The sequence below is a fragment of the Giraffa tippelskirchi genome, chromosome 11 (genome assembly GCF_054371585.1).
Source record: "Giraffa tippelskirchi isolate mGirTip1 chromosome 11, T2T-mGirTip1v1.2.pri, whole genome shotgun sequence".
Classification (NCBI taxonomy): Eukaryota; Metazoa; Chordata; class Mammalia; order Artiodactyla; family Giraffidae; genus Giraffa; species Giraffa tippelskirchi.
Window position 1 is genome coordinate 78,118,757 of NC_137285.1, and position 10,652 is coordinate 78,129,408.

At 56.1% G+C, this 10,652-nt stretch overlaps 1 protein-coding gene and 1 long non-coding RNA gene across 2 annotated transcripts in view; one reads left to right on the top strand and one right to left on the bottom strand.

The window, feature by feature from the left end:
• Positions 1-10,652, top strand: part of LOC145527776 (uncharacterized) — a 681,763-nt gene that overhangs the window by 177,539 nt on the left and 493,572 nt on the right. Inside the window, exon 24 of the long non-coding RNA XR_014069857.1 lies at positions 5,680-5,791. This is a non-coding gene — a long non-coding RNA (uncharacterized LOC145527776). The remainder of the gene's footprint in view (positions 1-5,679; positions 5,792-10,652) is intronic.
• Positions 179-1,965, bottom strand: LOC145527754 (uncharacterized). The gene is made up of 3 exons (XM_081545823.1): positions 1,796-1,965; positions 1,084-1,396; positions 179-826 (listed from the first exon to the last, which is right to left on the bottom strand). The coding sequence occupies exons 1-3, from the start codon at positions 1,928-1,930 to the stop codon at positions 204-206; spliced, it is 1,071 nt and encodes a 356-aa protein (XP_081401949.1). The 5' UTR covers positions 1,931-1,965; the 3' UTR covers positions 179-203.

A 10,652-nucleotide genomic window follows, 5' to 3' on the forward strand; every position in this document is an offset into this window, starting at 1 on the left:
AGGAATGCAGAAAGAAAAGATGAAATTGTGTTCAGGATCGGGGGGAGGGATGAACAGGACGTGCTTGCCTTGAATCCAGGCTTTGTTGGGGGGTGGGGCATAAAGATCGAACGGGTCTGAAACTACAAAGTGGTGATGGTAACACAGTATCACCAGAGTTACACAACAGTGATCCCAGATTGCAACAATGATGAAAAAGTTTACTAATCCCAACTTAAAAAACAAAAATACAGGAAACCATACAAAAAATAAAACATTACCAGAAAGGTGGAAAGAAACCAAATGCAAAGCAGTTCAGGGGAAAGGAACTCCATGTCCCCTGGGGGCAGACCGAGTTGCCGGCATCCACGGTGAGCAGACAGGGATGGAGGCTGCAGAGCCGACCGCTCCCCTGGACGTGGTGTTTCCGGCAAGGGCTCTGGGTCTCTGTCCAGAGCGGGGGCTCTTTCTCCCTGCAGGGCTGGGTGAGTGATCGTGGGCATCTGGGTGTTGCGCGGGAGCCAGGGCAGGCTCTCCCTGCCGAGGCGGTGACTCCTCCTCTGCCTCGGGTTCTCTTGCCAAAGCCCGAGCAGGTAGAGGTGCACGTGGAGGTGGAGGTTCTCGCTGAGGGGGTGGGACATCAGTGCCTGGGGCTGGGGGTCCTGCAGGCACGGAGATCCGATCTGCCCGGTGTGCTGGCCAGTACCCAGCTGGCCTGGTGTCTCTGCGAGGGCAAGTCTCGGTTCTCCATCTGCCCTCGGTGGATCCCTGGGTCCTGCACCTGGAGCCACCACCTCTTTAGGGACAGGTCTGGGAAGTGGAGCCTGGTTCCAGTTGGAGGCCAGTGCTAGAGTTGGGGGAGAAGCAAAGTTTGCCCACAGGCCAGCCTTGGCATGTGCGTACCCCGGGACAGAAACCTTCCAAGAGGTTCCCAAAGAATACCCAGCGTCAGATGTCTTTTGGGACTGAAGTGTGCAAGATGGGGGGCGGGGGGTGTGAGGCCAGCGCTTGCTGCAGGCCCAGCAGCAGCTTTCGGGGACTCGTCCCTGTGTAGCTCAGCACCCCTCCCCACACACTCCCGTGCACCAGCCCCAGCGTCCTCACCTCTGTGCTCTGGCGTGCTGGGCTCCAGGTCCTCCTGGTGCCTCAGAGGCCGGGGTTCTCTGGACTCTGGGTCGGAGCCGGGTGTGCTGAGCTCCGTGGCAGCCTCAGACTGGGCCGCCGGCTGTATCCTGGGCGGTGTCTCGGCAGCAGGCCTTCCCCACCTCCGCGTCTCCCCCGGTGGGGCTGATGCCTCCGTGGGCACGCTGACCTGGAGCCTGCACTGGGCCTCACGGGCGGGCGGGTGGTGCTCCGACCCCTCCCTCTGGGAGCTGGATGGGGTGTCCCCGTCCTCGGCCTCATCACGTGGGAAGCTCTGCAACGACAGTGACCGTCAGCCAGCCATGCTGGGAGTTTTCCGAGCTGGGCCTGGCCAGTGGAGCCGCTGCTTCTGCCTGCTCGAACTTCTCTTCCCAGAAGGGTCAGAGACGTGTGTCTGCTCAGATCCCCACCCGGGAGGAAAGAGACCCATCTGAGGGTGTGAGGTCAGCCTGGGTGGCCGGCGCTGCCCACACTCTCCCCATCCCGCCCAGCCTGCTCTCCCCTGGGGTGTGGACACAACTTGTCCACAGGCTTCTGACCCCACATCCGCCTGGGCTCCCTTGAGGGGGACACAGCCCGAGAAACCCGCATCCCCACACACAGGCAAAGGACCCGGTGTTTCCGGGTGGCATGGGAGAGGTGGCCTGGCCCGGCCTGGGGCTCCCCGTGTTACCTTTCTGTTTCTCCGGGCAAAGGGCCAGAGGCCTCTCGGGGGTGTCCTGAGCCAACGTCGACAGGGTGCCCACGCACACTGCCTGTGAGCTCTCCTGAGGCCCCGGCCTCTGGGCAGGGGCAAACAGCAGAACATCTTGGCAGCAAGTGATCTGGCTGGGGGCTCCTCTCCGCTCTGGAGGCCTGGATACCCGGATTGCGGGTTCTGTTGGGTTCTGTTGCCGGCAGGTGACATCATTTCCTGGGGTTCGTGCTGAGGTCCCTTCCCCAAAACTTCCCAAGGGAATCTCTGGGTTTCTGACTGCTCGATCACCCCCCTTAGGCCATGTGCAGGCACAGTGACACCCACACGGCCCAGCCCACAGCCCTGGGGAGGCCTGGGTTCAGCCAGGGCCTGAGCTCCGAGGACCATGCTGCTCTCAGACCAGGCTCCTTCTTCTCATAAGTGGTGTGGCCCTTGACAACCATATGCCCCTCAGGGTTTCCCCAGTCTCTCCATCTGCAGAGTGGGGGTCATTCTCCCATCTGCTTCCTAGGCCTGTCGGCCTACGAGCAGCTCCATGCCTTTCCACCTGGGGCCGATATCACGTGGAGCTCGTGCGCTGAGACTTCAGAAAGAAAGATTCCATCCAGGGCTGACACAGCACAGAATGGGGCAGAACGAGGCCTGGATGCGCCGTGGTACCCAGGAAAAGGCACTCCCCCTCCTGACTGTTTTGAGACCCTGCATCCAAGTTGGAGGACCGAAAGGAAGACTCGAAGGTCTCCCTCTCTTATAGAAAAGAGTAGCCAACTTTCTGGTCCTCTGTTTCCATTGAGATTCTGTTGAAGTGTCCCAGCTCGGCTTCTGCGGGTGGCTGAGCTTCTACTGGCTCCCTGCGTTCTTGTCTTTTCCTCTCCAAACCTTCCGTCCTTTTCCCCCTTCTGGGGTGGAAGGGCGCTGTCATTGCTTCTACCTTCGAGACAGATTGAGGAAAAGTCTGGACCATCGACTCCTTTCCTCTCTTTGGTTCCGTGTCTCTCTCTGGCTGTGTCCCTCTCTTTTCCTTTCTCAATTCCGTCTGTGTCTTCCTCTTTCTCTCTCGTGTGTGGATGGATGGATGGATGCTAGGGATGCACATGTATATGATTAGATGAGGGTTATGTTTTAGGGATAGGTTAGAGGGAGAGAAAGGCTTTAGGTCAGAGTTGGTCATGGGGGAAGGGTCAAGGGTGGTGGTGGTGTTTCTTGGAATCTGAGTGCTGTGCATTCTTCGTCTCTTTCCATATGAACCCCTTCTCAGATACACCACTTGCAAGGAGTCTCTCGTGTTCCGTTTCCTATCTTTTGCATTTGTGAATGCTTAGCTTCTCTGTTGTGAAGAGGTTCCATTGGATGGAAACCCAGTGGTGTACTTCGTTTACCTCTTTCCCTTACTTGAAGAGACCCATTTCGACCTCCGCCCAGCAAATGGCAAGGAGACTCTGATGTTAAGGAGCCTTTGACCTACGCTTCTTTCTAGCTATCTCATGACATCAGTCTTTAGGGTGAGGTTTTTCCCCGATATTGAGGTGGTATGAGATCAAAACCAATAGCGTTCTTCAGATGTAGCTGTCTGGTTTTCCCATGGACATTGATTGAAGAGGCTTTCCTGTTCCCATTTGGATATTCTCCCCGTCTGTGTCAGAGATGAGTTGACCATGGATGCTGGGGTTTGTTTCTGGACCCTCAACTTTATTCCATCGATCTGGATCTGTGTGTGTTGTTGTATTCCCAATAGCATACTGTCCTGCTGCTGCTGCTGCTGCGGCTAAGTCACTTCAGTCGTGTCTGACTCTGCATGACCCCATGGCCTGCAGCCTACCAGGCTCCTCCGTCCAGGACATTTTCCAGGCAAGAGTACTGGAGTGGGTCGCCATTGCCTTCTCCGATACTCTCCTGAGGATCCTAGTTTGGTCGTCTAATTTCCTTTCACACAACCTTGGATGTCCGTATCGGGGCTTTTTCGTCGGATTGTATTGACAATGTAGGCTCCTTTCTGTTTCCGTACCCCCTTTGCAATTCTTTGTTCGGTGCGAAAATGCATTGGCATTTTGGGAGGAATAGCATGGAAGCTGTGGATTGCCATGTGGGGCTGTGACATGATTTTCCCAATAGGAATTCTTTCAAGCCCTGAGCACAGCTTCTCTTTCCAGTGATTGGTGTGGGCTTGATCTTCCTCCTTCCATCTCTTGCCGTTTTGTGAGAACAGGTCCATCCTTCCCTTCTGGGGTAGATGGACTCGTGGGTATCACTTCAGTGAATGGCATTGGCAGTGGGGGTGATAATTCCCTTCTCATTGGAAGACTTTGCTGTGAGTATTAGAAATGCAAGTGACTTCTCTTCCCCTTCCTCCCTGTCCATGTCTCAGAGCCACCGGGAAACAGAGGCCTCATCCACGGTCACACAGGCCTGAGGGGGTGCAACTAGACTGTTGTTTCTTCAGGCCCTCAGTGCTGGACATCATCCGGGATACTCTGTGTGTGTCTTCCTCCGTCTGGTGTCCCTTCAGACCTTTCCCTAGTTTTCACAGGCTTGTTGTGTTGGCGTTCTTTGTCTGTTTGGAGACACATCCTTGATAAGCTTTGTGTTTCCACTCATTCGTCTCGCGATGTATGACCTGTCTTTTGCTTTTGTCATGAGGTCTTTCCCACAGTAGATATCTTTGATTTTGCAAAGTCCACTGTATTCTCTGGGTTTTTTTTGTGGACTGCCTTTTAGTTTTGTGTGTGAAGACTCAAAGCACGTGTCCGGTTTCTGCTCATTGTTCTTCTAGATTTGTGACAAGTTTTCATGGAAAGTTTGTCTAGGGATAACTGGAAGTGAACTCGGTGTAAGGTGTCAAGTCTCCATCTCCATTCATGTCATCCCCTGCAGTTTCCAATTCCCTGTTCCTGAGTGGTTTTGGAGACCTTGTGGGAAGGTTGGTTGCATTGGAGTTTGCATTTCCACCTTGATTCGATTCACACTGTTCTGCCCTCAGGGACACTGTCAAGGGGGAGTGAGGAGCAGCCTGCACTTCCAGCAGTGACCACACGGTGGGGCGAGTGCTGCTCTCCCCTCTGGGAGCCCCAGGCCACAGGCATCCCAGTGAGGAGCCAGCTCTGTGCTCAGCTGAAAGGAGTTAGTTAGTCTCTCAGGAGCCTCTGAGCCCTTGCCTTTGGATCACCCAGGGTGGGCATTTACTGGGACAGAAAAAATTGCCCTGAATTCCATGGACGGAAGAGCCTGGCTGTGTAGAGTTCGTGAGTTGCCGTGAATCAGACACAACTGAGGACACAAAAATTCAATAGATTAAAACACTTTTTGGGGGTGGGGGGGAGTGAAAGAGGGTGATGTGGGTTTTTTTGTCTTATATAACAGCCAAGGGAAATCTAGTTTAAACCTAAATTCACATAGATGGGAAAGGTATATCTCTCCGTCACCCTATTTAAAAAAAAAAACCTACTAAACTTTTCTGAAAGTTTATTTAGTAGCTTCCTTGAGCAGTTTACTGTGGAGCATTTTTTTTTTTTTTTCTGTGACATTGGCCTCATTAAAAAGTACGGTTTGCCTTTACTGGATAATTTTGTTCATTGGTTTCTTAGGGAACCTTGGTAATATTTGAGTTTCCTGGGGAGTATGGTCACATGACCTGGCCCTGGCCAATCGGTGCGTTCCACCTCCCTGGCCACTGTGATTGGCTCCGGGCTGGGGCAGTGCCCAATCGGGGCCCAGGGCCGGGCCTCCCGTTGGAAGCCAGGGGAAGACGAGCTCTCGTCCTGCTGGGGTAGGGGAAGGGGTGGGGCCGGGGCAGGTCAGGCTCCAGCAGTGGGAGGGGCTTGAGGTCCGCCTGCGGCAGTTGGTGACGTTCCTGCTCCCCTCAGGGCAGAGGCGCCGGCCTGAGAATGAGGGCGCTGCTGAGCCCAGGGGCTGGGATGGCCCGTTGCTGCTGTGGTCCCAGAGCTCCACCCGAGACCTGAGGGAAGCCGTCTGCCCGTGAGTCCTCTCCCACTTGTCTGTCAGCTTGTTTGAAGCATGCTGGGTTTTCTGCCCAGCTGGCTAAGGGGAGTCCCTGGAAATGCAAGGGTGTGGGTTTTGGCAGACTTCAGGGAAGACATGCCAGATGAGCCTGGGAGACTCCAGGTTAATCTGGATTCAGGAGATATCTCTTCGGGCCAGCTAGTAATTGTAGGATAAGCCTAATGAGCCTTCAGAGGATGAAGAGAGTAACGTGCCAAGGTAGCAATCGATGTCCTCATTCGAGAGGATGAAGCTGGTGCTCAGAGAAGGGGGGAACTTGGCCACAGCAAGGAGGTGTGCACCCAGACAGGACCCCCCAGATCCGGCCATTGGAGCTCAGGGAGGCCACTGGTGTGGCTTGTCCCTGTGGCAGGGGCCGAGGCAGGCAGCCCACCCTGATTCCTGCGGGGGCCTGACTTGGGAAGTGCCATCTGGTAGCTTTGAGACTCACCAAACCAAATTGCACTGGAGAGAGGAGGGACACCTTCCTTCATCCACCCCCCACCCCCGCCGGATTCCCACATACCCTGACCCCTTTCTCTTGATTTCGGAGCCATTTCCAGAGTCCCGCTCATATGACCTCATTCGAAGTGCACTGTGGACGAGCTGCCATCTGCAGCTGCTACCACAGCAGCCAAGGGCTTTAGCTCCCGACTACCTCCCTTCCTTTGGAACTTGGGGGCCCTCTACTCCCCACTTGCACACCACAGACCTTTGCTGAGGATTGTGGGGACCCTCACTCAGTTTGCAGCACGTTGTAGCCATCCCTGTCCTCCCTTGAAACTCAGCTTGTGAGCTCCTTTGGAGCAGCGTGGCCCACCTGGCTGCAACGGAAGACACAGCTGACAGTGAAACAACAGCTTAGATCTGAGAGCCGGAAAGCTCTGTCAAAAGGGACCTCCCTCTTCACACCGTAGAGGCTGTAGGAGCCGCCAGGCTTTCGGAACCAGTGCTGGGGCCAAAATGACTCCACAGCTGTTTTCCTTCCTGGGGAGGGTTCTGGCTCGAGCGGGAATGGCTCAAGTCTCCTAAGGTTCTGAAAGCCCACTGTGTGCAGATTCACGGTACACAGAGAGGAAAAGGTGGAGTCCTACCCTGGAGGTGGTCACAGCTCACGGATGAGCCAGGCAGGCAGGCAGGCAGGGCATGAGAACACCTGAGCTGCCTTCATGAGTGAATGGTGTGGGGGCAGAGGAAGAGAAGCCGGTCTGCTCCCTCGTGTGGTGCCCAGGGCAGGTTGTCCCCAGAGGAAACCCTTACGACGGTGAGGACTATCACTGCTGTTTCCCAAGGGGTTCCGTCGGTGCGTGTCTTCCCCGGAGCGGTCAGGCCGTCTCTCAAGTACACTGGCCATGGGCATTGCCTCTCCTTGGAACTTCCCATGTGTTTCTCTTTTTTATGGAACAGTGATTTTCTAGAGTGGTTCTGGGCCACAAGGATGTTGGGTCATTTTCTAGCCTTCTGTCATGAAGAACGCTTTCCTGGGCATGGGGGTGGTTTGTTGTTCCAGCTCCCTTTCTTGGCTTCTTTTGGGAGCTGGTGCAACAAGAGGAGCTCAGCCTCTGCCTTCTGGCTGAGATGTCACCCTTCAAACAGCAATGCCTGCCTGGAGATAATGATGGCAGTTGCCAAAAGGGCTTCGTTTGGCACATGGTATCTTGAAAGGACGTACACCGTCCTTTCAGCTATCAAAGGCTAGTTCAAATGACATAAAAATGAGAACTCTCCAATGGAGTCTTACAGTAGGTGGAGAGTCCGAAAAACACTCCTTCAGTCATTTCACTGAGAGTCATTGATTGGGGACACCAAGAATATAGGAAGGAATGCAGAAAGAAAAGATGAAATTGTGTTCAGGATCGGGGGGAGGGATGAACAGGACGTGCTTGCCTTGAATCCAGGCTTTGTTGGGGGGTGGGGCATAAAGATCGAACGGGTCTGAAACTACAAAGTGGTGATGGTAACACAGTATCACCAGAGTTACACAACAGTGATCCCAGATTGCAACAATGATGAAAAAGTTTACTAATCCCAACTTAAAAAACAAAAATACAGGAAACCATACAAAAAATAAAACATTACCAGAAAGGTGGAGAGAAACCAAATGCAAAGCAGTTCAGGGGAAAGGAACTCCATGTCCCCTGGGGGCAGACCGAGTTGCCGGCATCCACGGTGAGCAGACAGGGATGGAGGCTGCAGAGCCGACCGCTCCCCTGGACGTGGTGTTTCCGGCAAGGGCTCTGGGTCTCTGTCCAGAGCGGGGGCTCTTTCTCCCTGCAGGGCTGGGTGAGTGATCGTGGGCATCTGGGTGTTGCGCGGGAGCCAGGGCAGGCTCTCCCTGCCGAGGCGGTGACTCCTCCTCTGCCTCGGGTTCTCTTGCCAAAGCCCGAGCAGGTAGAGGTGCACGTGGAGGTGGAGGTTCTCGCTGAGGGGGTGGGACATCAGTGCCTGGGGCTGGGGGTCCTGCAGGCACGGAGATCCGATCTGCCCGGTGTGCTGGCCAGTACCCAGCTGGCCTGGTGTCTCTGCGAGGGCAAGTCTCGGTTCTCCATCTGCCCTCGGTGGATCCCTGGGTCCTGCACCTGGAGCCACCACCTCTTTAGGGACAGGTCTGGGAAGTGGAGCCTGGTTCCAGTTGGAGGCCAGTGCTAGAGTTGGGGGAGAAGCAAAGTTTGCCCACAGGCCAGCCTTGGCATGTGCGTACCCCGGGACAGAAACCTTCCAAGAGGTTCCCAAAGAATACCCAGCGTCAGATGTCTTTTGGGACTGAAGTGTGCAAGATGGGGGGCGGGGGGTGTGAGGCCAGCGCTTGCTGCAGGCCCAGCAGCAGCTTTCGGGGACTCGTCCCTGTGTAGCTCAGCACCCCTCCCCACACACTCCCGTGCACCAGCCCCAGCGTCCTCACCTCTGTGCTCTGGCGTGCTGGGCTCCAGGTCCTCCTGGTGCCTCAGAGGCCGGGGTTCTCTGGACTCTGGGTCGGAGCCGGGTGTGCTGAGCTCCGTGGCAGCCTCAGACTGGGCCGCCGGCTGTATCCTGGGCGGTGTCTCGGCAGCAGGCCTTCCCCACCTCCGCGTCTCCCCCGGTGGGGCTGATGCCTCCGTGGGCACGCTGACCTGGAGCCTGCACTGGGCCTCACGGGCGGGCGGGTGGTGCTCCGACCCCTCCCTCTGGGAGCTGGATGGGGTGTCCCCGTCCTCGGCCTCATCACGTGGGAAGCTCTGCAACGACAGTGACCGTCAGCCAGCCATGCTGGGAGTTTTCCGAGCTGGGCCTGGCCAGTGGAGCCGCTGCTTCTGCCTGCTCGAACTTCTCTTCCCAGAAGGGTCAGAGACGTGTGTCTGCTCAGATCCCCACCCGGGAGGAAAGAGACCCATCTGAGGGTGTGAGGTCAGCCTGGGTGGCCGGCGCTGCCCACACTCTCCCCATCCCGCCCAGCCTGCTCTCCCCTGGGGTGTGGACACAACTTGTCCACAGGCTTCTGACCCCACATCCGCCTGGGCTTCCTTGAGGGGGACACAGCCCGAGAAACCCGCATCCCCACACACAGGCAAAGGACCCGGTGTTTCCGGGTGGCATGGGAGAGGTGGCCTGGCCCGGCCTGGGGCTCCCCGTGTTACCTTTCTGTTTCTCCGGGCAAAGGGCCAGAGGCCTCTCGGGGGTGTCCTGAGCCAACGTCGACAGGGTGCCCACGCACACTGCCTGTGAGCTCTCCTGAGGCCCCGGCCTCTGGGCAGGGGCAAACAGCAGAACATCTTGGCAGCAAGTGATCTGGCTGGGGGCTCCTCTCCGCTCTGGAGGCCTGGATACCCGGATTGCGGGTTCTGTTGGGTTCTGTTGCCGGCAGGTGACATCATTTCCTGGGGTTCGTGCTGAGGTCCCTTCCCCAAAACTTCCCAAGGGAATCTCTGGGTTTCTGACTGCTCGATCACCCCCCTTAGGCCATGTGCAGGCACAGTGACACCCACACGGCCCAGCCCACAGCCCTGGGGAGGCCTGGGTTCAGCCAGGGCCTGAGCTCCGAGGACCATGCTGCTCTCAGACCAGGCTCCTTCTTCTCATAAGTGGTGTGGCCCTTGACAACCATATGCCCCTCAGGGTTTCCCCAGTCTCTCCATCTGCAGAGTGGGGGTCATTCTCCCATCTGCTTCCTAGGCCTGTCGGCCTACGAGCAGCTCCATGCCTTTCCACCTGGGGCCGATATCACGTGGAGCTCGTGCGCTGAGACTTCAGAAAGAAAGATTCCATCCAGGGCTGACACAGCACAGAATGGGGCAGAACGAGGCCTGGATGCGCCGTGGTACCCAGGAAAAGGCACTCCCCCTCCTGACTGTTTTGAGACCCCGCATCCAAGTTGGAGGACCGAAAGGAAGACTCGAAGGTCTCCCTCTCTTATAGAAAAGAGTAGCCAACTTTCTGGTCCTCTGTTTCCATTGAGATTCTGTTGAAGTGTCCCAGCTCGGCTTCTGCGGGTGGCTGAGCTTCTACTGGCTCCCTGCGTTCTTGTCTTTTCCTCTCCAAACCTTCCGTCCTTTTCCCCCTTCTGGGGTGGAAGGGCGCTGTCATTGCTTCTACCTTCGAGACAGATTGAGGAAAAGTCTGGACCATCGACTCCTTTCCTCTCTTTGGTTCCGTGTCTCTCTCTGGCTGTGTCCCTCTCTTTTCCTTTCTCAATTCCGTCTGTGTCTTCCTCTTTCTCTCTCGTGTGTGGATGGATGGATGGATGCTAGGGATGCACATGTATATGATTAGATGAGGGTTATGTTTTAGGGATAGGTTAGAGGGAGAGAAAGGCTTTAGGTCAGAGTTGGTCATGGGGGAAGGGTCAAGGGTGGTGGTGGTG

Excerpts from the sequence above, each read along its gene's own strand:
- LOC145527754 (XM_081545823.1), bottom strand. The coding sequence starts at position 1,930 with ATGTTCTGCTGTTTGCCCCTGCCCAGAGGCCGGGGCCTCAGGAGAGCT. Across the intron at positions 1,397-1,795 it reads TTGCCCGGAGAAACAGAAAG|AGCTTCCCACGTGATGAGGC; the intron begins GTAACACGGGGA and ends CTGTCGTTGCAG. Across the intron at positions 827-1,083 it reads CAGCACGCCAGAGCACAGAG|CACTGGCCTCCAACTGGAAC; the intron begins GTGAGGACGCTG and ends CCCCAACTCTAG.